General features: G+C 42.4%; 1 protein-coding gene across 1 annotated transcript; it reads left to right on the forward strand.

Moving 5' to 3' along the window:
* Positions 1-1,927: 1,927 nt before the first annotated feature.
* TMEM50B (transmembrane protein 50B) lies at positions 1,928-26,745 on the forward strand (the record flags this gene model as incomplete). The annotated part of the gene is made up of 6 exons (XM_080695509.1): positions 1,928-2,026; positions 5,192-5,304; positions 13,211-13,278; positions 17,656-17,748; positions 22,983-23,040; positions 26,700-26,745. 6 exons carry the CDS (start codon positions 1,928-1,930, stop codon positions 26,743-26,745), a joined length of 477 nt encoding a protein of 158 aa, XP_080551635.1.
* Between the last annotated feature and the right edge of the window lie 619 nt (positions 26,746-27,364).

The following is a 27,364-nucleotide window of genomic DNA, read 5'->3' on the forward strand; positions in this document are numbered from 1 at the left end:
AGTATAGCCTGGAGGTAGAAGGGCTTCCAGGAACCCCAGTACCACCAAAAAAAAAAAAAAGAAGAATGCTAGGCATGGTGGCGCACGCTTGTAATCCCCACACTTGGGAGGCAGAGACAGGAGGATCGCGCTGGTTCAAGGACAGACTCGCTGGCTTAAGAGACCCTGTTTCCAAATAAAAACATACACACACACACACACACACACACACACACACACACACACATATATATATATATATATATATATATATATATAGAGAGAGAGAGAGAGAGAGAGAGAGAGAAAGAATCGGTCTCCGAGAGTGTAGCCTGGAGGTAGAGGGATTTCAGGAACTCCAGTAACCAGTACCACCAAAAAGAAAAAAGAAAAAGGAAACATCTGTAGATGACCTGCTCATAGTGACAGAGACCAGAGCCCAGTGCACAGCAAGGCTGGTGCTGGGGACTCTGAGGCCAGGATAGGAGCCTGTCAGGTGGCTAAGCAGGTGCCAGGGCCAGGGAGGCAGGATTGGAGCCCTCTGTGAGGCAAGGCCAGTGCTAAGGCCTTCGTCCGAGGCCGGGATCGGAGCCTGCCGAGGGGCGAGGTCGATGCCAGGGCCAGCGAGGCTGGGATGGGAGCCTGCTGTGAGGCAAGGCTGGTACTTGGGCCTCCGAGGACAGACTCAGAGCCTGCTGAGAGGTTAGGCCAGTGCTGGGGCCACTGAGGCTGGAATGGGAGCCTGCCTTGAGGCAAGGCTGGTGCTGGGGCCTCCGAGGATGGGATCAGAGCCTGCTGAGGAGTGAGCCTGATGCCGGAGCCAGCGAGGCTGGGATTGGAGTCTCTCGAGAGGCAAGGCCAGTTCTGGGGCCTCCGAAGCTGGGATTGGAGCCTGCCAAGGGGTTAGGCCGGAGCCAGGGCAATCGAGGCCAGGATTGGAGCCTGCCATGAGGCAAGGCCAGTGCTCAGTCCTCTGAGGCCGGGATTGGAGCCTGTCGAGGGGTTAGGCCTGTGCCGGGCCAGTGGGGCCAGGATTGCAGCCCGCTGTGAGGCAAGGCCAGTGCTGGGAACTCTGAGGCCTGGATCAGAGCCTGCCGAGGGGTTAGGCCATTGCCGGGGCCAGTGAGGCCGGGATCAGAGTCTGCCGGGTGGCTAGGCCAGTGCCGGTGCCTTCAAGAGTAGGATTGGAACTTGCAATGCGACATACACAGAGTCATATCACAGAAAATAAAAAACCAGATGCTTTTTCTGATATGCAAAAACCAGGAAGAAATAGGTGATAGGAGGAGATCAAGTTGAAGAAAGGGCCCTATAGAGGAGCAATTAAGGTGACCAATTAGAGGGGATGGAAAGGGGGAAGATGGAATCTCTTTAAAACTCATGATTTACATAAACAAATATATTAAAGTTAATCACCAAATCAAACATGGGATCAAGGGAGGGGGAGGGAATGGGGTGGGGATTGGATAAAGGCTAATTGGATGATGTGTGCTTGTATATCCTCACAAGTCTTGTATTCCATTGTGATGTATGACTACAGTGCACCAATAAAAAATATATAGGTATATATAAAGAAAGAAAGGAGTAAGATATTTCAGTTCTTTAAAATATTCCCTTAGGAGTGATGTCATTTCCCCATTGCATATGGCATCTCTGGATCCCTGGATATATCTCTGAATTCATAATCATTTTAGCTGATACCAAAGCATCGTTTTCTAAAACTGTATCTGTTTCATTATAAAAATTTGGAATCTCTGAATGAAATGTACTCTCTTGCCAGAAATAAAACATTCCCTTAGGCCAATTTTTTAAAATTTTTATTAAACTTTTTAAAATGGTGCATTATAATTATACAGAAAAGTGGGGTTCATTATAGTATATTCATGTTTCTTTGTTTTTGTTTGCAGGATATAGTATTTAATGAAAAACCCATGCTGTGGAAGTAAAAATGGCAGGCTTCCTTGATAACTTCCGATGGCCAGAATGTGAATGTATTGACTGGGGTGAGAGGAGAAATGCCGTGGCCTCCGTGGTCGCGGGCATACTGGTGAGTGGGAAGCCCGGGTGGGGATGACGCCGCATCTGCTGCTCTGGACGCTGATGTGGTTCCTTTGAACTGTGAATACATACCTCTTCAGAACTATTTTATTGTGCTGTTGTTTTGTATTGATAATTATCCAGAGTCTACATACTATTATTACCAAACATGGTAGGCCCTGGATTTATCTGACATTATAAATTTGTTAAACTTAGCATCTTTTCTCTGGTTCTGATGATAATACACTTATTATAGGCAGTAGCATTTTTACTTTAATGATAAAATATGTGTAAGTACTTTAATGTTCTCCAAGGCTTAGAATTTGATGTAATTCAAAGATATCGTATAGCTGGGTATGGTGGCACATGCTTGTAATCCCAGCATTTGGGAGGCTGAGATTGGAGGATTGTGGTTCGTGGACATCCTCAGCTACTTAGTGAGGCCCTCTGCAACTTACTGAGAACCTGTTTCAAAATAAAGAATAGCTGGGCGTGGTGGCACAAGCTTGTAATCCCCGTGCTTGGAAGGCGGAGACAGGAGGATCGCGCAGGTTTGAAGCCAGCCGCGCACGCTGGCTTAGGAGACCCTGTTTCCAAATAAAAAAGTATAAAATAGGTATTGGGAGTGTAACCCAGAGGTAGAAGGGTTTCCAGGAACCCCAGTACCACCACACACACAAAAAAAGAATAAAAAATAGGGTAGGGGGTGTAGCTTGGAGGTCGAATGTCCCTGGGTTCCATCCCCAGACCTGCAAATAAACCAAAACCAAAAACAAAGATCCTGTAAGTCGTTGAAGGTCAGGATGTGTTGACAGTACAGCTGCCCTAGGGAAGCCACAGGTCCTATGTTTATGTCCTAGCTACAGCACTGGGGACAGAAGAGGAAGACATTTGTGGAGGAAACTATTGCCTAATTTTCCTTTCCTTGGTATTTTTTTAACCTTTTTTTTTTTTTTTTATGGTAATAGGGATGAAACCCAGGGGCATTCTACCTCTGAGCTACACCCCCGGCCCTATTTTTTTTTTTTTTTTATGGGTATGGGGATGGAACCCAGGGGCATTCTACCTCCCAGCGACACCCCCAGATGTATTTTTTATTCTTTATTTTGAAACAGGGTCTCACTGACAGCATAGGGCCTCACTAAGTAGCTGAGGCTGTCAGCGGACAGCAGTCCTCCTGTCTCAGCCTCCCGAATGCTGGGATTACAAGCGTGTGTCACCCCACCCGGCCTGGCTTCTTTTTAACTTTTTGTTTTTGAAAATGTCAGGAATATAAACAGAAGTAGAGAATTGTATAAACAGTTCCTCTCAAGTGGGACTGGTGACATGTACCTGTAATTTTGGTACTTTGGAGGCTAAGACAGGAGGATTTCATGTTTGAAGTTAGTCCTAGAAGCTTAATGAGACACTGTTTTCAAAAAAAGGTCTGAGGGTATGGCTCAGAGGTAGAATGTCCAAATGTCCCGAGGTTGAATTCCTACTACTACTACGAAAAAAAAAATCACCCCATATACCTATCAGCTAGCTTCAAAAAATAAAACATGACTAATCTTGCTTTTCATTCTGTCAACCACACCCCGCCCCGTGTTTTTTGGAAATAAATTTCAGCATCTTTTACTACCCTCCCCCAATCCCGCCCCCATTCCTTACTGAGGTTAGGATTGAACCCAGGGATGTTCTATCATTGAGTTATGTCCCAGTCCTGTCTATTTCTTATTTCAAAGAAGGATCTCCCTAAATTGCTGAGGCTGGCCTTCCATTTGCAGTCTTTCTGCCTAGGCCTCCCGAGTAGCTGGGATTGCAAGAGTGAACACTTAAGTTCCTAGCTTCCCTATTGTGGCAGGGATTCAGAAAAAGGTCATCATCATACATGCACTTGATGTTTAAAGAACATTGTTTAGCAATTTGTCTACTTCAGGTCTGTTCAGCTTAGCTTGTATAGAAACATTGGTTTTTTTGTGTGGTGTGGAGATTTGAACCTAGGAGCATTCTATCTTTGAGCTACACCCCTAGCCCTATTTTTAATTTTTAATTTGGAAACAGGATCTCACAAAGTTGCTGAGAGCCTCACTATGTTGCCAAGGCTGGCTTCAAACCTGTGACCCTTCTGTCTTAGCCTCCCAAGTTCTGAGATTACATTCGTGCGCCACCATACCTGGCTGAAACATCACGTTTTACGAACTCATGTTCAGTTGGTTATATGGCATTTAGTTAAATTACATAATTTACACATTAGTAGGTTTAGGTAGTTTTGGAGGTGTGATGACTGACTCTTGGAAAGCATACAGCTCATTTATGGGAGCAAAAGGGCTAGGGGGTAGTACAAAGGAATATTCTCTAGAGAGAAGAGACATGTCAGATCATTAGGGAGTTGGTTATGTTGGAGCTTTTGTTTTATTTAATTATAGTGATGAAGCCGGGAATGGCGGCGCACGCTTGTAATCCCAGCATTTGGGAGGCTGAGACCGGAGGATCGCGGTTCGCAGACAGCCTCAGCTACTTAGTGAGGCCCTCTGCAACTCAGTGAGACCCTGTTTCAAAATAAAGAATAAAAAGTAGGGCAGGGGGTGGAGCTCAGAGGTAGAATGCTCCTGGGTTCCATCCCAGTATTATCAAAATAATAATAATGATAATAATAATAATAATAATGATAATAATTCTTCTTATTTTTATAGTGGATGGAAGAAACAGGTAAGCCAATCCCAAATTAACTTTTCTCACACTGAGGGCAGAACTTCATACTCTTACTCAGATTTGACTAGGTGTGTTTATGTGATCTGCTATGAAGAGCAAGTAACAAGAAGCTCTGATTTTTATATTCCAGCAACTCGTTTTGTTCTGTCTATGTGATCTGTAGGAAGAAGGAGTGTTAAGGAGCAGGCATTGTGCTAACAAGTTTTAGTGTTTTTTTTTGTTAGTTTTGTTTTCTGTGGGTCTGGGGATGGAACCCAGGGGCATTCTACCTCTGAGCTACATCCCCTGCCCTATTTTTTTTTTTTTTTAATCCTTTATTTTTAAACAGGGTCTCACTGAGTTGCGGAGGGCCTCACTAAGTAGCTGAGGCTGGCTGTGAACCACGATCCTCCGGTCTCAGCCTCCCGAATGCTGGGATTATAAGTGTGCGCCACCACGCCCAGCTAGTTTTAGTGTTTTAATGTCTTTGGTCTCCCGTAAGTTTTTTACAGGTTGGTGGATCATGATCGATGCAGCCGTGGTATATCCTAAGCCAGAACAGTTGAACCATGCTTTTCACACGTGTGGTGTGTTTTCCACATTGGCTTTCTTCATGTAAGTATGAACGCAATTCTCAATTCAAGATTCTTTCTTTTGGTACTGAAGATTGAACTTCTGAGCTGCCCCCCAGCACTCTTTTTTATTTTGAAACAGGGTCTTGCTAAATTGCTGAGGCTGTCCTTAAATCCGCAACCTTCCTGTCGTAGCCTTCCAAGTACTGGGATTACAGGAGTGCACCACCACGTCTGCCTATTCACTCCATAAGACTTTGAGAGCCTTTTAACAATTTTTAAAAATATATTAAACATTAAGACTACATAATTTTCTTGTTCTGTCAGAAGTTTTATTATTTATTTATATATTTATTTATGATTATTTATTTTGATACTGGGGATTGAACACAGTCGCATTCTACCTTCGAGCTATAGCCCCTGTCCTATTTTTTATTCTTTATTTTGAAACAGGGTCTCACTGAATGACAGAGGGCCTCACTAAGCAGCTGAGACTGTCCATGAAAGGCGGTCCTCCTTTCTCAGCCTCCCAAATGCTGGGATTATAAGCGTGCACCACCACGCCTGGCTCATGTGACTTTGTGTGTGTGTGTGTGTGTGTGTGTGTGTGTGTGGTGCTGGGGATGGAACCCAGAGGCTTTCTACCTTTGGTCTATACTCCCAGACCTATTTTGTATTTTTATTTGGAAACAGGGTCTCACTAAGTTGTTGAGAGCCTCACCAAGAGGCTGGCTTGGAACCTGCTCAATCCCCCTCTCTCAGCCTCTCAAGTGCTGAGATTACAAGTGTGCGCCACCACACCCGGCTCTCACTTGACTTTTATTTTTATTTTTAAATTTTATTTTTTTAATCTTTTTATGCATTAAATTTTTTTTAAATTGGTGCATTGTATTCATACATCATATTGGGGTAAAAAACTTCTGTGGACGTATATGTACACATCTCCCATTTAGCCCCTTCCCAATTCCCACCCCATTCCCTCCCCATCCCTCCTTCCCATGCTTGGTTTAGTGATTGACTTCAATATGTTTAAGAATTGTGTGCTTTAGAGAATTTCCTTCTTCCCCACTCTCATCCCCTAATTTAGGTCATCTTGTTTGATCCTCTATAGGATTTCCTTTTTCATCTAGAGTTCCTCCTATGATCCATTTCTCTTTAGCTTTCACATATTAGGGAAAACATCCAATTTCTTATTTTTTGTGACTGACGAATCTCACTTAGCATAATGGCCTCCAGTTCCATCCATTTCCCTGAAAATGATGTAATTGTGTTTTTTTTTAAGGCTGAGTAAAATTCCATTGTGTACATATCCCACAGTTTTGTAATCCATTCATCAGTTGATGGACATCTTGGCTGGTTCCATAGTTTGGCTATGGTGAATTGTGCAGCTATGAACATAGATACACATGCATTAGTTTGGTAGTTTGGTTTCCTTTCTTTTGGGTAGATACCCAGAAGTGGTATTGCTGGATCAAATGGTAGATTTGTTCCCATTCTTCTGAGAATCCTCCATACTGTTTTCCAAAGTGGTTGCACTAATTTGCAGTCCCACCAACAATGTTTTAGAGTTCTCACTTCTCTTTGCTAGCATTTGTTGTTGTTTGTGTTTTGAATGATTGCCATTATAGTTGGGGTTAGGTGAAATCTCAGGATAGTTTTAATTTGCATCTCTCTGATTGCCAATGATGTTGAACATTTTTTCATGCATTATTGGCCATTTGAATTTATTTCGTGAAGTGTTTATTTAGTTCGCTTGCCTATTTTTTGATTGTATTGTTTGTTTTTTTAGTGTTGAGTTACTTGAGTTCTCTGTATATTCTAGATATTAGTTCTCTATGGGAGGAGTAGGTGGCAAAAATCTCCCATTTTGTTGGCTCTCGATTGAGCTTCTTGACAGTTGCCTTTGCTCAACAGAAGCTCTTCAGTTTCATGCAATCCCACATATTGATTCGCCTTTTAGTTTGTTGTGCCTTTGGGGTCTTGTTGAGAAAGTTTTTATCTGTGCCTATGTGTTGCAGTGTTGGACTTATGCCCTCTTCAAGGAGCCTCAAGGTCTGTGGTCTAATTTCCAAGTCTTTGATCCATCTTGAATTGACTCTTGTGCAGGGTGAGAAAGTGGGATTAATTTCCAGTTTTCTGCACATGGTTAACCACTTTTGCCAACACCATTTGTTGAACAGGCTATCTTTTTTCCAGTGTATGTTTTTGGCCCCTTTTTCAAATATCAATTGGCTGTAAGTGTGTGGATTTGTATCTGGGTCTAGTATTCTGCTCCATTGGTCTATGTATCTGTTTTTGTGCCAGTACCATGCTGTTTTTATTCCAGTGGCTTTGTAGTATAGTTTAAAGTCAGGTATTGTGATTCCTCCTGCATGGTTTTTGTTGCTGAGAACTACTTTGGCTTTTCTGGGTTTTTGTTGTTCCAAATGAATTTAAGGACTGATTTTTCTATGTCTGTGAGGAATAATCTTGGTAATTTAATGGGCATTACATTAAATCTGTAAATCACTTTTGGAAGTATGGCCATTTTAATGATATTTATTCTGCCTATCCATGAACATGGAAGATCTTTCCATCTTCTAAGATCTTCGATTTCTTTTTTCAATGTTTTATAATTTTCTTTGCCAAGGTCTTTTACCTCCTTGGTTAAATTTATTCCTAAGTATTTTACTTTTTTGTGGGAGATCCTGAGTGGAAGGGTTTTCTGAATTTCTTTTTCAGTGTATTTATGGTTGGTGTACAGAAAAGCTTCCAATTTTTTGAGATTGATTTTTGTATCCAGACACTTATCTGAATTTGTTGATCAGCTCTATAAGCCTTTTCGTTGAGTTTGTTGGGTTTTCTAAATATAGTATCATGTCATCTGCAAATAGTGAAAGTTTGAGTTCTTTTCCTATTTGTACTCCTTTGATTTCCTTTTCTTGCCTTATTGCTCTGGCTAGAGTCCCTAATACTATATTGAAGAAAAGTGGTGATAATGGTCATCCTTGTCTTGTTTAGTTTTTAGGGGGAATTCTTGAAGTTTTCCCCCATTTAATATGATGTTGGCTGTAGGCTTATTGTAGATTGTCTTTATGATGTTGAGATACATTCCTTCTATTCCAATTCTTTGCAGTGCATTTATCATAAATGAATGTTGGCTTTTATGAAATGCTTTATCAACATCTATTGAAATGATCATGTGATTTTTGTCTTTGATTCTGTTTATATGATGAATTAAAGGGGTTCTTTTTTTGTCTTTTTTGGAACTGGAGATCGAACCTAGAGCACCACACCTGCAAAGCAGGCGCTTTGTCACTGAGCTACATCCTGGCCCCAATATATGAGCTACATCTCGGCCCCAACATATATATGGATTGATTTTTCATATGTTGAATCAGCCTTGCATCCCTGGGATGAACCCTACCTGGTCATGGTGTATGATTTTCTTGATGTGGTTTTGAATGCGTGTTGCTAGTATTTTGTTTAATAGTTTTGCATACAAGTTCATCAGAGATGTAGGCCTGTAGTTTTCCTTCCTTGAACTGTTTTTATTCGGTTTGGGTATTAGTGTGATGTTGGCTTCATAGAATGTATTTGGGAGAGTCCCACTTTTTTCTATTTTGCGAAATAGTTTGAGGAGTATTGGAGTTAGCTCTTCTATAAAGGTTTTATAGAATTCACTTGGAAAACCATCTGGTCCTGGGCTTTTCTTTGATGGTAAGCTCTTGATTGCTGTTTCAATCTCTTTGATTGTTATTGGTTGGTTTAAGTGTTCTATATCTTCTTGACTCAGTTTAGGAAGGTTGTATTTATTAGAAAGTTGTCATTTTCCTCCAGATTTTTCATTTTGTTGGAGTATAGTTTTTCAAAGTAGTTTCTGATAATCCTCTGGATTTCTATACTGTCAGCAGTAATGCCTCCTTTTTCATCTCTTATCTTCATAATTTGGGTTGATTATCTCTTTTTTTTAGGTTGGCTAGTGGTTTATCTATCTTGTTAATTTTTTTCAAGAAACCAGCTTTTGGTTTTGTTGATTTTCTATATATATTTTTTATTCTATGCTTCATTAATTTCTGCTCTGATTTTAATAATTTCCTGTCTTCTACTGGCTTTGGGATTAGATTGTTCCTGTTTTTCAAGGGCTTTAAGGTGTGTCGTTAGGTTGTTTATTTGAAGATTTTCTGTTTTTCTTATGTGAGCACTCAGTGCTATAATTTTCCTCTTAATACTGCCTTTAAAGTGTGCCAGAAATTTTGATATGTTGTGTCACTATTTTCATTTGTTTCTAGAATTTTTTTTTTTAACGGGTCTGGAGATGGAATCCAAGGGCATTTGACCTCCTAGCTATACCCCCTGCCCTATTTTTTATTCTTTATTTTGAAACAGGGTCTCACTAAGTTGTGGAGGGCCTTACTGAGTAGCTGAGGCTGTCCGCGAACCGTGATCCTCCAGACTCAGCCTCCTGAATGTTGGGATTACAAGCGTGTGCCACCACACCCGACTGTTTCTAGAAATTTCTTGATTTCACCTTTTACGTCTTCTATGACCCATTCTTCATTCAGAAGTGTCGTGTTCAGTCTTTACATGTTTATGTGGTTTCTCTGGGTCTTCTTATGTTGATTTCTAGTTTCATTCCATTATGGTCTGAAAAGACACATTTTTTGAAGTTGCTAGCGCTCATTTTGTGTCCCAGGATGTGATCTGTTTTGGAGAAAGTTTTGTGAGCACCTAAGAAAAATGTAAACTCTGCTTTATTTGGGTGAAATATTCTATATGTATCCAACAGGTCCATTTGATTAATGGTGTTTTTTAGGTCTGAGGCATCTTTACTGACCTTTTTTCTGGAAGATCTGTCTAATGGTGTGAGAGGGGTGTTGAAGTCTTTCAGTGTTATTGTATTGGGATTTATGTGTGACTTCATGTCACAAAGAGTTTGTTTTATGAAAGTAGCTGCACCTATGTTTGTGGCATAGATGTTGATTATTGTTATTTCCTCTTGCTGGATTGTTCCTTTTACCAGTAAAATATGACCTTTGTCTCTTCTAATAAGTTTGGGCTTGAAGTCTAACTTGTCTTCTATCATAGTTGCTACTCTTGTTTGCCTTTGAGTTCCGTTAGCATGGATTACCTTGCTCCAGCCCTTTACCTTGAGTTTGTTCCTATCTTTATTGGGGAGTTGAGGCCATTTACATTCAGTGTGATTATTAAGATATGATTTTTAATTCCTAACATGTTAAGATTTTATTTCTGTTTGAAATACTGTTTATTCTTCTTTGCTTAGTTGTCTGCTGGATGGAAATTCTTGTTTCTCTGTTTCTGGCGTGTATTACCTATTTGTAGTTTATCTCTTTGAGAATTTTTTCTACTGCTGGTTTTTTTTTTTTTTTTTTTTTTGGTGGTACTGGGGTTCCTGGAAGCCCTTCTACCTCCGGGCTACACTCCCAGACCTATTTTTACATTTTTATTTGGAAACACGGTCTCCTAAGCCAGCACGTGGGGCTGGCTTCGAACCTTCGTGATCCTCCTGTCTCTGCCTCCCAAGCGCGGGGATTACAAGCGTGCGCCACCACGCCCGGCTCTAGCATTGGTTTTGAAGACATAAATTTCTTCAGTTTCTGTTTGTCATGGAAGCTTCTTATTTCCCCATCTAACTTGAAAGATAGTTTTGCTGGGTAGGAAATTTTTGGCTGGAAGTTGTTTTCTTTCAGAGTTTGGAATATATTACTCCAGGCCCTTCTGGCTTTCAAAGTTGGCTTTAAATGTCTGGAGTGATTCTAATTGGTTTGCCTCTGAATGTTACTTGGCCTTTTGATTTTGTTGCCTTTAAGATTTTCTCCTTGGCTTCTACTTTGGTCATTTTCACTATTATGTGGTGTGGGGAACCTTTTCTTTGATCTTGTCTAAAGGGAGTTCTAGAAGTTTCCTGAACCTGTGTATTGACCTCTTGCTCTATGTTTTGGATAATTTTCTGCTATTACTTCTTTGTAGAGATTGTTGATCCCTTTGGTTTCATCTTCTTTTCCCTCCTCTATTCTGATTATTCTTAGGTTAGCTCTCTTAAAATGGGCCCATATTTCTTCAATGTTGAATTCCTGCTGTTGAATTGTTTTTTCTGTTATAAACTATGCGTTCATTTTTGGAGTGATCATCTTCTAGGAGGGAGATTCTATTCTCCATGTGGTCTAATCAGTTGTTTATAATTTGAATTGATGCCTTTACTTCAATGATTGCATCCTTTATTTCTTTCATACTCTCTCTAAATTCTTTTTGAAGGTCCTATATTATTTCTACAGTTACATTCCTGATTTGATCTTCTAGAGACCTCTGCATTTCTGTGTTATCAGGTTCAGATATTGTGGGGTTGTGGGAGCTCATTGCTCCACTGTTATTCCTCTTTCCCATGATTTCTGAAGTTGTGTCTTCTCTGGGTTCTTTGGGTCACCACAACTTCACTCTGGATCTCTGAAGTTTGTGGTAATCTCAGCCATCAGTACTCTTTTACTGGGTTGTATTGCAAAGTCTCAGACCCAGGGAGTTAGTTGAGGCTGTGTGAGACCCTAGGGGCGCCGGGCTGTGTGTTTTCCCACGGGGAGCTGCGACTAGAGTGTGGTATCTCTGCCACCACTACAACTTCACTGGGTTGATCTGCAATCTCTCAGACCCAGGGAGTTTATCAAAACTGCGGGGGTGCAGCGCTGGGATTTCTCCTGTAGGAGCCACAATTTCACTTACATTTTTGATGTGCGCTGGTCTGGAGCTCTCATCGGTGTGGTGAACTGGCTGCCTTTGTTGGCAATATGGCGCTGCTGCCACGCCCTTGGCTGTGAGGCTGGCATATTTCCTTTCTGGTTTTAAGCTCCACTCTGAATCCCTGGAGGGTGTGATGAGCTTATCCAGTGGAAGTTTTAGACGATCTATGCGCTCAAAGAACTGCTGAATTACGACCTATTGATCTGCGGCTGTTCAGTTCCGCTCCTGGTTTCTTTTTTCCTTTCTGGAGCCTGGTGCTATGAGGCAAAATGGTTTTGGTGCGGCTCCCTCCACCGCAAGGCGGGCCAGTTTCTTTTCTCCTCTCTGGCTGTTTTTCTAGTCTTCTTTTTCTCTGTTCTTTGTATTTATGGTGTTTATTTCTCTATTGATAATGTTTTCTGGCTATGTAAAGCACTGATTTGTGACAATAGAGATCGAGTGTTAGCAGGACTCGTAAACGCTGGTTTTCTCAGTTGTCATCTTCCCAGAAATCCCTCACTTGACTTTTATTTATTTATTTATTTATTTATTTATTTATTATTTTTATTATTTTTTGTTTGGTGGTACTGGGGTTCCTGGAAGCCCTTCTACCTCCGGGCTATACTCCCAGACCTATTTTTACATTTTTATTTGGAAACAGGGTCTGCTAAGCCAGCACACGGGGCTGGCTTTGAACCTGCGCGATCCTCCTGTCTCTGCCTCCCAAGCGCGGGGATGACAAGCGTGCGCCACCACGCCCGGCTCTTCACTTGACTTTTAATACAAAGAAAAATTGCTATTTTTTTTATATGTGCTAGGTATTAAACCCAGCCTCCTTTACATGTTAAACACACGTTGAACCACTGATCTATACTTCCTACCCCTGTTTTACTCTTCATTTTACTGAGTACCTCTGGTATTAGCTGAAAATCACCTGTGGCTCTGGCTGTGGCCATGAGTGTGATTTGGCACCCAAGATCCTCAGAGGCCTCAGCTCACCTGCCCACTCAGATCACCTGCCCACTGCCCCTAGTGGGCAGGTGATCCCTGACCTTGTCTTCTCTCCATAGGACCTTGTGGGTGGGAGGGCTCAATTGTGCCTTTTATAAAGTTCAATGATATACTGAGTTGTTTAGATGTTGACTTTAGTTAAGGTATAATCTGTTTCTCTTCTAAGTGCTATGTAAATACTTATGCATGATGGCGTGAAATTCACTGGGTGATTCCCGTTGTTCTAGGATAAACGCCGTGTCCAATGCTCAGGTGAGAGGCGACAGCTATGAAAGCGGCTGCTTAGGCAGGACAGGTAAGGCCTTTGCACCGTTAGTGGGCACGGGCAAAGAGGAACAAAGCTTCCTTATGAGCCTTCACTCAGGACTGGTAATGGTAACAGCCAGCATTTTTATTAACTTTTAAAAGAGTTGTAGTATTCTTTCTATCCTTTATGTTACTTTTTATGTCCTATTATACTGCCTTTGGTATAGAAAAAAAGTTACTACTCAAATCAATTGATCATGGACTCCACATTACTCTTGTAGTACTAACAGTGGGTTTAATCTTATCTATAATGTCGATGAATAATGTTACTTAAAAGATCACTGGCTTTTGTCACTAACAGCACAGTAATGGACACAGGTGAGGGAATCTAACCTAGGACTGTGGTGTTTTTCACAGCTCAGTTTGGGTTAAAAACGTAGCTACCCGTAGACTAACACTGGTTTAGAAGAAACCTGCTGTTTGTTAAGTATAAATTACAATTATTCTTTGTAGTTGGATTTTTGTTGTTGTTTTAAACTGGGGATTGAACCCAGAGGCATTCTACTTCCAAGTTATACCCTAGCCTGATTTTATTTCTTATTTGGAAACATGGTCTCACTAACTTGCTGAGAGTGGCTTTGAATCTGCAAACTTCCTGTTTCAGCCTCCCAAGTACTGAGATTACAAGTGTTCACCACCACACCAGGCTTTAATGTTTTATTTTGAAATAGGATCTTGCTGTTCCTATCTTAGCATCCCAAGTACTGGTGTTGTGGGTGCTTAGAATTCTTTTATTTGTATTTATTTATTTATTTACTTATTTTTATTTGTGATTCTGGGAGTCTCACTAAGTTGTTCAGGCTGGTCTCAAACCTTTGATCCTCCTGTCTGATTGGAATTCTTTTTTTTTTTTTTTTTTTTTTGTACTAGGGATTGTACCCAGGGGCATTCTACCTCCAAGCTACACTCTCCGCCCAATTTTATTTTTATTTTGAAGCAGGGTCTCTCGAGGTTGCTGAGAATCTCACTAAGTTACTGAGGCTAGTCTTGAACCTATGATCCTCCTGTCTCAGCCCCCCAAGTACTGAGGGTACAGGTGTGCCCCACCAGGCCTGGCTATTGGAATTCTTTTGAATTTTCATCCAATAGTAATTTTCCTTTATTTAGCTTACAATGTGCTTTGTTAGGACTCAGGAGTATGTTTTCAGCAGAATTGTAGCATTCCTTGTGAAAGGCATAGAATGTGAAGCCCTGTTTCCAACATTCAAGGAGCAGAGAGAGTGATTTGTGGTCACAGTTGGAAATTTGGAGTAGGTGGAAGAAGAATTTTGAAAGATGATTAGGAATAATAACAGATGTATACACCTGTAATTCCAGTACTTGGGAGACCGAGACAGGAGGATCATAAGTTCAAGACTAGTCTCTGCAACTTAGTGAGATTCTCAGCAACCTCGGGAGACCCTGTTTCAAAACAAAAAATAATTTGGGTGACTGAGACCAGAGGATCGTAGGTTCACAATCAGCCTCAGCTACTTAGTGAGGCCCTTTGCAATTCAGTGAGACCCTGTTTCAAAATAAAGAATAAAAATAGTGTTGGGGGTGTAGCTTAGAGGTAGAATGTCCCTGGGTTCCATCCCCAGTACTGCAAAAAAACAAAAACAAAAAATATAAAAGGGCTGAGGGTGTAACTCAGAGGTAGAATGCCTCTGGGTTCAACCTCTAGTACCACCAAACCCAGGAACAACCGCAGTAACAAACCCCAATGCTTATGGAATGCTTAGTGTGTACCAGGGACTGTCCTGAGTTCTTAAAAGTATTAACTCACTGTCACAGTATCCTATGAAGTAAGTGCTCTTATTGTCCTTTTCTTTTCTTTTCTTTTTTTATTTGCAATATTGGGAATGGAATCCAGAGGCATTCTATGTCCAAGCTACTCCAGCCTGCCCTCCCTCTTCCTTCCTTCCTTCCTTCCTTCCTTCCTTCCTTCCTTCCTTCCTTCCTTCCTTCCTTCCTTCCTTCCTTTCCTTCCTTCCTTCCTTCCTTCCTTCCTTGGATGGGACTCAGAGGCATTTGACCTCCAAGCTATACTGTCTGTCCTATTTTTTATTTTTTATTTATTTATTTATTTATTTTTTGGTGGTACTGGGGTTCCTGGAAGCCCTTCTATCTCTGGACTACACTCCCAGACCTATTTTTACATTTTTATTTGGAAACAGGGTCTCCTAAGCCAGCGCACGCACGGCTGGCTTCGAACCTGCGCGATCCTCCTGTCTCTGCCTCCCAAGTGTGGGGATTACAAGCGTGCGCCACCACGCCCGGCTCTTATTCTTTATTTTATAATAATAATATTATTTGCAGTATTGGGGCTGGAACCCAGGGGCATTCTGCCTCTGAGGTGCACCCCAGCCCTATTTCTTATTCTTTATTTTTGAAACAGGGTCTCACTGAGTTGCAAAGAGCCTTAATAAGTAGTAGCTGAGGCTGTCCTTGAACCATGATCCTCCTGTCTCAGCCTCCCAAACGCTGGGATTAGAAGCATGTGCCACCACGCCCAGCTTATTATTATTATTATTATTATTATTATTATTATTATTTATTTATTTATTTTTTTGGTGGTACTGGGGGTAGAACCCAGGGCCTTTCTACCTCTGGGCTATACTCCCAGACCTATTTTATATTTTATTTGGAAATAGGGTCTCACTAAGTTGCTGAGAGCCTCACTAAGTAGCTGAGGCTGGCCTCTGCCTCCCGAATGCTGGGATTACAAATGCTGGGATTACAAACGTGTGCCACCACGCCCGGCTTAGTCTTTCTTTTGAAACAGGGTCTCACTGAGTTGCAAAGGGCTTCACTATATAGCTGAGGCTGTCCCTGAATTGTCATCCTCCTGTCTCAGCCTCCCAAATGTTGGGATTACAAGTGTGCGCCACCACGCCTGACAATTGTCCTTATTTGTAGATGAAGGAGTATTGGCACAGAGAACTTAATACTTTGTCCCAAATCACAGAGTAGGAAGGTGGGGGACCTGGGCGTGCAGGTGGTGGGCCATCTGCCTGCAGAGCCCAGAGCCTGGGCTTCTAGCCACCATGCCGTGCTTGTTTCCAGGCAAGAGCCATTTGGTCCCTTTGTTTGGTGTGCCTTTTTATTTTATGATTTTTTTTTTTTTATGGTGGTACTGGGGTTCCTGGAAGCCCTTCTACCTCCGGGCTACACTCCCAGACCTATTTTTTGTATATTTTTATTTGGAAACAAGGTCTCCCAAGCCAGCATGCGCGGCTGGCTTCGAACCTGCGCGATCCTCCTGTGTCCGCCTCCCATGCGCGGGGATTATAAGCGTGCGCCACCACGCTCGGCCCTTATGTGTGTTTTTATAGTGTCTTTCATTTCTTCTTGCCAGCATGATTAGAGCTTAGGTACAGTAAAAATCACCAATTTGCTGTGCAGAGTTTGACGGTTTTATTTTCCTATCAGCAGAGCTTTGCTCCTTTTTATAGGGTTGGGCTGAACAGGGTCTTGACCTGCTTTCAGAAAAATATGTTGAATCTACTTGAGTGTCCAGATGATTACATTATTGATAATTGTGGAATTCCACAAGTATATCTAAGCCAGAGATGAAGATAAACCTCTGACCTTGAATTTTTCAAGGGTGTGTAGTACTCTTGAAGAGTGGCTGGCTTGAGCCGGGTGTGATGGCGCACACCTGTGATCACAGTGCTTGGGAGGCTGAGACAGGAGGATTGTAGGTTTGAGGATAATCTCAGCAAATAGATTCTGTTTCCAAATAAAAATAAGATTGGGCTGGGAATGTAGCTCAGAGATAGAATGCCCCTGGGTTCAATCCCCAGTTCCAAAAAAAGAAGAAGAGGTTTACAGCCTCAGCCATAAAAGCCTGACCATCCTCCTGAAGACTGTGACCACGATTACACTATAGTGAGTGATGGGGTGATCTTTGAAGCCTACTGCTGATTAAAAGGGGACACATTGGTCCTTGTTCATTTGAAATCTCACATTCTTGCCTGGTGATGACTATCTGAAGTACATTTGCTACTTCTTATAGAGCAATTATTTTGGTAAATATGCCACAGGATACTTTTTTAGGTAAGGGTTTAATGGACCAATTTAGTTTAATAATTACCAAGGTAGTTTTCCTAGTTTACTTAGCTATTAGTATCTCTAGTGAATAAAAAGGTAACTTTCTTTTTCTCTTTCTAGGTATGGTTTAATCTGTGTGTGTGTGTGTGTGTGTGTGTGTGTGTGTGTGTGTGTGTGTGTGTGTGTTAATCTTTCAGTTACCTGTTGTAGCAGATTTATGTAAACAGTGACTATCTTTGAAGTATAGTATATACCCCGGCGAATGCTGTGTCTGGGTTGTGTCAAGGACACAGCGCCGCGGCCGAGTGAGGTCACAACGCTCCTTCTCCCCCAGGTGCCCGGGTCTGGCTCTTCGTCGGCTTCATGTTGATGTTTGGCTCGCTTATCGCTTCCATGTGGATTCTCTTTGGTGCATATGTTACTCAGAGTAAGTGTGTGCTCCTCCTTTACTTCATAGGCTAGAGCCAGATGCCTTTTATGTCAGCCTAGTCTGTTAAGTCCACCTGGAGTCAAGTTTAGTTTAACTACAGGGTTTAGCTTGAAGCTGTTCTTCTGTGTGAAGATTCTTGCGATGTTAATAGAGCCTGTCATTGGGCAGTAGGATGGCCCCCGTTAGGAAACCCCAGCCACTGACACAGCTGTCCCATCTTGGGAGTCCTGGCCCCTTCCTTACCCTAGACAGCCAGGCTGGGCTCACTGGCTGGGGCCGCAGTGGCAACAGTGGGAAACCGTACAGGTGTGTGGTGAGCGCTCTGTACATGATCCCCAATGCACAAGGTGCTGAGAATCAGCTTTTCATAACCCTTGGGGCAGCAAAACCTGACATTAGCTGACAGGGGTTTCACTGTGGTCCTCATCTCAGTTCATATTCACATGTGGTACTGTGGGAATAATTTTTTTTTTTTTTTTTGCAGTACTGGGAATGGAACCCAGGGGCATTCAAACTCCGAGCTACATCCCCAGCCCTATTTTTTATTCTTCATTTTGAGACAGGGTCTCATTGAGTTGCAAAGGGCCTAAGTAGTAGCTTAGGCTGTCTGCGAACTGCGATCCTCCTGTCTCAGCCTCCCAAATGCTGGGATTACCAGAGTGCACCACCACACCTCTCAGGAATAAATTGTAACAATTTGAATATGGGGTTTTGGTCCAGGTCCACTTTAGGAGTACTGTGTAATGCACATGGTTTGTTACTGCTCAGAATCAGTGGATCATGAACTCCAGGTTACCTTTCTATTATTAAAAATTGGTTTAATGTTGACAAGTAATATTACTTTTTTTTTTTAGTACTAGGGATTGAACCTCGGGGCATTTGACCTCTGAGCTACACGTACCCTATCCCCCAGCCCTATTTCTTATTCTTTATTTTGAAACAGGGTCTCACTAAGTTGCTGAGTCTGGCCATGAACCTGCCATCCTCCTGTTTCAGCCTCCCAAGTACTGGAATTACAAGCATGTGCCACCATGCCTGGCTAATTTTTTGTTTTGAAATAGGATCTTGCTAGGTTACTGAGAGACTGGCTAAGTTGCTAAGACTGGTCTCAATCCTGTGATCCTCCTGTCTCAGCCTCTCAAGTACTAGAATTATGGCTGTGTGCCACCGTGCCTGTCTTGGGATTCTGAATATCTTGTCAAAGAATATCTTTCCCTAAGGATTTCAGGTAAGGGCTGTAGACCCCAGAATCTTTCTTTCCATTATATCTCTTTTTTTTTTTCTGGTACTGGGGATTGAACCCCAGAGGTATTCTACTTCCAGGCCATACCCCTGGCTCTTTTATATTTCATTTTGAAACAGATGGCATGTTCCACCATGCCCAGCTTTATTCAAAAAAGGTTTGTTCCCATTATCACCATCCAGTTTTAGAACATTTTTATCATCCCCAAAAGACACCACAGAGCCATTTTGTAGTATTCCCCATGCTCCTCTTCCCCAGTCCTAGATAATTGCAACTCTTCTATGATCTGCTTCTATAGCTCTGCCTATTTTATGCAGGAAAATGTATTTTAAATTCATTTTTTTCTCTGACTCCATGAACGGTGGGTTTCTATCATTGATTTCCTTGAAAGGTCTCTGTAGTTGCCTTATGAAGAAAAACTTTATAAAGTTGGATGTGGTGGTGCATGCTTGTTATCCCAGTACTTGGGGGGCTGAGACAGGAGGGTTGCAGGTTCTCATCCAACCTCAACAACTTAGCAAGGCCCTCTGCAACTTAATGAGACCTCTTCCCCCCCCCCCGGGGGGGGGACTCAAGCTATACCCCTAGCCCTATTTTTAAATTTGGAAACAGGGTCTCACTAATTTGCTGAGGTTGGCCTTGAACTTGTGATCCTCTTGTCTCAGCATCCCAAGTACTGGGATTACAGACCTGCACCATGCCCAGCTAGTGAGACCATTTCAAAATAAAAAAATAAAACAGGGCTGAGGATGTAGCTTGGAAGATGAATAACTACCCTTGGCTTCAATCACCAGTCTCTCACACACACACACACACACACACACACACACACACACACACTCTCTCTCTCTCTCTCTCTCTCTCTCTCTCTCTCTCTCTCTCTCTCTCTCTCTCTCTCTCTCAGAATTGACCTGTTTTATTTGAATAAAGAGTGTCTCATGATTCAGAGAGCTTTATCCAGCAGCATGAGCAGCAGGCATTTATAAGTCAAACACGGAACAAAGTAGATAAATTTTCCATTACAAAAAATATACTCCTAAATCAGGTTTTATTTTGTTTACACATTAAAGCAAGTTTTGGTGGAATTCAAAGTACAAAGACAGCCTCAGGCTAATGGCCTCTTGCTTGCTCGCTGGCTTGCTTGCTTATTTATTTGTTTGTTTATTTTTGTAGTACTAGGGATTGAACCCAAGGGTATTCTACCTCTGATCTATACTCCCAACCCTATTTTTTATTCTTTATTTTGAAACAGGACCTCACTGAGTTGCAAAGGACCTCACTAAGTAGCTGAGGCTGACTGAGAACCTGTGATCATTCTGTCTCAGCCTCCCAAGTACTGGGATTATAAGCATGGGCCATCACACCTGGCTTGCTTTTTTATTTTTATTTTTTTGCAGTACTAGGGATTGAACCCAGAGGCATTCTACCTCTGAGTTATACCCCCAACCCTATTTTTTAAATTCTTTCTTTATTTTTATTTTTATTTTTATTTTATTTTTTTGCAGGTCTGGGGATCGAACCCAGGAGCATTTGAACTCCGAGCTATACCCCCTGCCCAATTTTGTATTCTTTATTTTGAAACAGTCTCACTGAATTGCAGAGGGCCTCACTAAGTAGCTGAGGCTGTCCATGAACCGTGATCCTCCGGTCTCAGCCTCCCAAATGCTGGGATTACAAGTGTGCGCCACATTGCCTGGCTTTTAATTCTTTATTTTGAATAGAGTCTCACTAAGTTGTGGAGAAACCCACTAAGTACCTGAGGCTGGCTGCGAACTGGGATTACAAGCATATACCACTACTCCCAGATGCCTTCTCCTTATTTTAAGAGTTACTTGACAGCGCCAAGCATGGTGGTACACAGCTATAATCCAGGACTTGAGAGACTGAGACGGGAGGATCCTAGGGTTGAAGCCAGCTTCAGTAGCTTAGCGAGGCTCTCAGCATCTTAGAGATACCCTTTTTCCAAATAAAAAATAAAATGGGGCTGGGGATGTAGCTAAGAGGTAGACTGCTCCAGGATTATCTCCAGCACACACACACACACACACACACACACACACACACACACACACACACACAGTTGGATTTATCTCCAGCACGCACGCACGCACACACACACACACACACACACACACACACACACACACAGTTGCATTTAAAATACTGTATAAAGTTACCTTCGGTCTATGTATATAAGACATATATAAAACATAACTGAAGCCGGGCGTGGTGGCGCACGCTTGTAATCCCAGCATTTGGGAGGCTGAGATCTGGAGGATCGCGGTTTGCGGACAGCCTCAGCTACTTAGTGAGGCCTCTGCAACTCAGTGAGACCCGGTTTCAAAATAAAGAATAAAAAATAGGGCAGGGGCTGTAGCTGAGAGGTCAAATGCCCCTGGGTTCCATCCCCAGACCCGCAAAAAAACAAAAAAAAAACAAAAAACAAACAAAAAAAACATAACAATTTTTTATTTAGACTTGGGTCTCATCCCCAAGATATGTCATTGTGTAAAAATATTCCAAAATTTGAAAAAAATAGTGAAATATGAAATATTTCTTTCTGGTCCCAAATATTTTTTGATAAGGTATACTCAACCTGTACCATTTAATGGGCCAAGTACTATTCTTTTTTTTTTTGTGGTACTGGGGATAGAACCCAGAAGCATTCTACCTCCGAGCTACACCCCCAGCCCTATTTTTTAGTCTTTATTTTGAAACAGGGTCTCACTGAGTTTCAGAGGGCCTCACTAAGTACTGAGGCTGTCCGCGAACCTGAATCCTTCTGCCTCAGCCTCCCAAATGCTGGGATTACAAGCATGTGCCACCACGCCCTGCTCCCAAGTACTATTATAAACAGTATATTCAGTCTAAATTCTGACTCTCTGTAGGGTAGGTGCTATAATAATGCCTATTTTTCAGATAAGAAAACCAAGATACATTGAGATTAAGTAATTTGCCCAAGGTCATACATTTAGCAGTGGTAGCATTAGGAGTCGAGCCCAGGGGTCAGCCTCGATCTTGGCCCTCTTAACCAGACTGTTATTATACCAGTTTCTTCATCCTGTCCAGTATGTCTTCATCAACATCTATAGTGCTGTGATATTTAATTCTCCAGAGTAATGTGAGTGGTTTCTAAGGTTTTCTTTTCTCTTTCTATGAAGATAGTAGTAGTTTCCTCCAAGACAGAGTCAGTGAAAGAGCATGTCTGTTCATTTACACAGTATAACTCCTGAAGTCTTGGGAGAAAATAAATTAGCAGCTTGTTAAAAACAAGAATTTAATTTGCAGACTTCTGTCACTTTCTATTTTAGAAAGGTGCTCTTCCACTGAGCTAATCCCAGCCCATTTTATACTGCTGCATAAAGAGCAAACGCACAAGCCACGGCTTCCTCGGTGCTTTTTTTCTTTTCTCCCTGCCCTATTTTTTATTCTTTATTTTGAAACAGGGAGTGAGGCTGCCTGCAAACGGTGATCCTCGGGTCCCAGCCTCCCGAGTGCCAGGATTACCAGCGTGCGCCACCGCCCACGCCAGGCTGCTTTCTTGTTTTGAGATGGGCTCTTGCTTTGTTGTCCACTCTGGTCCCAGAGTCCTGGGCTCTGGCCGTCCTCCCATCGCCGCCTCCTGAGTAGCTGGGACTACAGGGGTCAGCTGTCAGCACACTTGACATACCTAGAACCATAGCAATTGTTTATGACAAGAACAAAGCCTGCTAAAACCATTGGCTTTTATCTAGAGTAAAAGCAGTGTTTTATTTTAGAAGAATAGACGGCATTTTCTGATTTCAGTTTTATTACAGCAGAATGCCCTCCTATGTAGAGCATGCCGTGATGAATGGCACAGAGACTTTGTACTGCTACTTATTACTTACTGCTATTATTGAGTTTCTTGGATCATGGGCAGATGGTTTTCATCAAATTTGAACTCTTTTCAGCCATCATTCATTTATTATTTTATGACCTTCTAATCTGTTTTACTTTGTGTGTGCAGATACTGATGTTTATCCGGGACTAGCTGTGTTTTTTCAAAATGCTCTTATATTTTTTAGGTAAGTTGCTTAATTTCTTAACTGTACCTCTAACACAGAAACACTAGCTCTGTTACAAGAACAGCGTGTAAAGAAACACCTAGAAATCTCTTGGATTAGTTACAATGGATAGGACTTCTTTTAAAAGGTAAAAATGTCACTATTACATAAGAGTGTACACCAGCCTGGTAGACAGGCCCTGCACTGTGCCAGGACCTCAGCTGGATGCTTCACGTACCATTTTAATGCACCTTGTTATTGTTGTTGTTGTTGCTACACCCCCGGCCCTATTTTATATTTATTTATTTATTTATTTATTTACTTACTTACTTATTTATTTATTGGTGGTACTGGGGGTGGAACCCAGGGGCTTTTCTACTTCCGGGCTATACTCCCAGACCTTTTTTATATTTTATTTGGAAACAGGGTCTCACTAAGTTGCTGAGAGCCTAAGTAGCCGAGGCTGGCTTCGAACCTGCGCGATCCTCCTGTCTCAGCCTCCCAAGCGCAGGGATTACAAGTGTGCGCCACCACGCCCGGCTTTTTATTTTTATTTTGAAACAGGGTCTTGCTAGGTTAATGAGAGTTTAACTATTTGCCAAGGCTGACCTTGAATCTGCAATCCTCCTGTCTCAGCCTCCCAAGTACTGGGATTACAAGCATGTACCACCACACCTGGTTTAATTCTCATTGAATACTTAATATATTAGGTGTTATTCCCATTTTATAGATTAGGAAATGAGGTTTAGAGCTTTCTTAAGGATACTCAACTAGTAAATGTAGAGCAGGGATTTGTGTGTGTTTGTTGGGGGCAAGGGTTCCTGGGGATGAACCTAGGGGGTTCTATTACTGAGGTACACTCTCAGCCCCATTATTATTATTATTATTATCATCATCATCATCATCGTTTATTTTTTGTGGTATACTGGGGATTGAACCCAGGGGCATTATACCTCTAAGCTATGCTCCAGTCCAATTTTTTTTTTTTTTTTTTTTTTTGGTACTGGGGTTGGAATCCAGGGGCATTCTACTTCTGAGCTGTACCAGGTATGAAGTGAGGCTCTGTTTCCAAATAAAATATAAAAAATAGGTCTGGAAATGTAGCCTGGAAGAAGGTCCCAGGGTTCCATCAGTACCACACACACACAAAATATTTCATAGGGGAAATCTTCTAGAAAGGCTGCAGAGTGAAGCCTGTATTCTGTGTGCTTCAGAACAAATGTTTTAGTGTCAACATAGGCACGTTAGGTATTCATGCTATCCACTAAGTGAGACCTACACCTTGAGGAACTTTGTCGCTAGTTATAATGTATTGTGGTGCAGTTTTCCTTTTCTTTCTTTCTTTCTTTCTTTCTTTCTTTCTTTCTTTCTTTCTTTCTTTCTTTTTTTTTGCTTGTGATTTATTGAGTTTCTTGGATCATGGGTAGATGATTTTCATCAAATTTGAACTCTTTTCAGCTACCCTTCCTTCCTTCCTTCCTTCTTTGGTGGTGCTAGGGAATGAACCTAGAGGCATTCTACCTTGAGCTATACCACTAGCCTTTTTAAAAAAAAATCATTTATCTTTTCAAACATGGTCTCTCGACTAGGTTACTGAGAGTCTTGCTAAGTTGCTGAGACTGTCCTTGAACCTGCGGCCCTCCTGTCTCGGCCTCCCCAAGTACAGGGATTACAGGTGTGCACCACCACAGCCAGCTCAGATATCTTCTCTGTCCTTCCTGGTCTCCTGAGATTCTGATTTCAAGTGTATTAGGCTTCTATTTCTCCTTTGAGATGGTTTTGCTCTGCAGCCCAGACTGGCCCTGAATTCCTGGGAGCCCTCCTCCCTGCCTCTGCTTCTAGAGCCTCTGGGTCCACGGCACATGTCCCTCACCAGCTTCTCACTGGGCCTGTCGACCTTTCCCCACAGCACACTGTTGTTCAGTTTTCTTGTTCCTGTGGTGCTCTCTCTGTGCTTCAGTTTGGACAGTTTTTACTGTCACATCTCTGAGTTCACCAAGCTCTGCTTCCGCAGCTGGTCTCTCAGTTCCCCCGCTGACCTCTCCATCTCCAGGGCTCTGGTTTCCACCGGGAGAGGCTTGACTTGGGCCTTGTGTGCGTTTTCCACGTCTCTCCTTCATGTGGCCATGCTTTCTGCTACCTTCTTGAACATTCTGAGGGTGTTAGAACTATTTTCATGCCCTTGTCTATCTGCCTGTTACTTCTGAGTTTATTTCTATTGATTTCTGCTTTTATTTATTCTGAGTTTTGTATCTATTTTCACCTGTTTGTTGCTTTGTATGCAATTTATTGGACTTGAAATTTTTTGGTCTTCCACGTAACATCTTTGAACTTTGCCCTGGAGCATAAGGAGCTGTCCGCCCCATGCCCTGTGTGGTACCTCGCCTGTTGACCAGTACGCAGCCGCGCTCCCTCTGGGAGCTTTCTCTTCTCTGCCTCGAACCTCTCACCTCTCTGGCTTCCTGGACTCTCCACTCAGGGGGAGGCCCATGTTCTGTCTGGGTTTTGCTTGCACTATGGCCTGGGTACTCCTGATTTTGAAAGGTGTTTGAGTTCTGGCAGTCTTGTGGTTGATTTCTTGGTATGTGACTGGTGGCCTTCTGGGGGCACGGTACATTTTCATATTGTTTTAGGCATATTTAGGGATTGGACTTAAGTCCTGGTCCAGCCCTTTGTGGTGGTAGACGATGACAGCTCGGCGAACAGACACCGTGCAGCATTGGAGGACAGTGACAGCCGCATCAACTGTGCGGGGCCCAGAGGCTGGCAGTCACTGGGCCACCCGTGTGCGTCCTGTGCGAGCTGGGGCGCTGCTCCCCTGGCCTCCTCACCGCTCACCCTGCCCTGGACCACGCCTGTGAAGTCACGAGATCTGCTCTTGGCTCTCCTCAGTGTCCCTCTAGGAGAGCTCCTCTGTGCAAGGCCTGCACTTATGCTTCTGCTGGCGAGTCACAGGCATGTTTCCAGGTCGAAACCTCTGTCGGATTCCTGCTTGCCAGCCCTTCTGGGCTGTTGACGGCAGGCGCCCGCAGCTCAGCCCACAGTCCAGGGGCCCGGCTCTCTGTGCCTTCCCCGGCTTTGCTGAGGCCATTTCCACCCTGTGGGCCTCGGTTCAGCCATGCGTCCTCAGGAGGACCTTCCTTGGCCTCTCTCCAACTCGGTCAGCTCCGTGTACCTTACGATGCCATATGCTGCTCCTTTGCGACTTTTTCTTTTGCAGTTGGACTTGAAATGCATTTGATTGTGTCCCTCACTAGACTTCCAGCTCCATGAGCGTACGAATGTGTTTGTTTTGACTCAGTCACATCCCAGCACTTAGCTGGGGTGCTAACACTTAGTATCATGTGTTGAGTGCTTAGCCAGTACTCAACACATGGTAATTATTGGTTAAAGGAATGAAGAATTGCAGCCTGGTATGTTTTAGGATGCTTCGATGATTATAGCTTGGATATAGTGGATTCCTAGGGATATAAAATGGGCCTAATATCTGCCACCATGAGAAATACCTCTTTCCAAGTTTCCTTTGTAGTAGCTGCTTAGTCTTTAAGAAGAAATAATTAAGCGCAGCCATACTGGCTAAACTACTCTACAAAATAATTATAATATTAATAATAATATTAGGAAATGGGTTGCGTCTCTTGTTTGTGTTTTCCTCATGATTTGTATTCTTCTCTCTCTAGCACACTGATTTACAAGTTTGGAAGAACAGAAGAGCTCTGGTCCTGAGATCACTTCTTAAATCACATTTTCTTTTGTTCTATTTGTAGCTAAGTTTTTATCTCTGGGTGTGATTTACACATTGCCAAGTGGGGTAAATTGTACATTAAATGTTTTGTTTCTTTACATTTCATGCCCTGAGTTTTGAAGTAGTTTTATGAACTTTCTGTCCTTTCTTTCCTTGACTAGACTGTTACCATGTACATAATATATGACTGTATAGATCGGACCACGAGGATCAGGTTTTCCTTCCTGAGACTTAAAGCTTGGTCTGTTCCCTGATCCAGGGTTGTGCCATCATGTCGATTGAGAGGTGAATACTCTGTCTCAGTATCTCTGATTTCTGAAAATGTGTAAAAAATACAGCTTCACATACCTTGAAATAAGCACTGAGCCACTAAAAAGGGCATTTCTGTGTGTTGTAATTTATTTTGGCTTAAAAATGAGATTTTTTTAAAGGAAAAATGTTTGTTCTTATATATTAAAGAAACGGACTTTTATATGAAGATTTTTAAATGCCCAAAGGACTAGTTTGAAAGCCTCTTTTAAAAAGAATTCCTCTAATGACTTCATTTGAGAAAGGAGACCATGTGATCAGATCAACTCGGTTTCTTTCTGGTCTGTGTAA

The sequence above is a fragment of the Muscardinus avellanarius genome (genome assembly GCF_963383645.1).
Source record: "Muscardinus avellanarius genome assembly, chromosome: 5".
Classification (NCBI taxonomy): Eukaryota; Metazoa; Chordata; class Mammalia; order Rodentia; family Gliridae; genus Muscardinus; species Muscardinus avellanarius.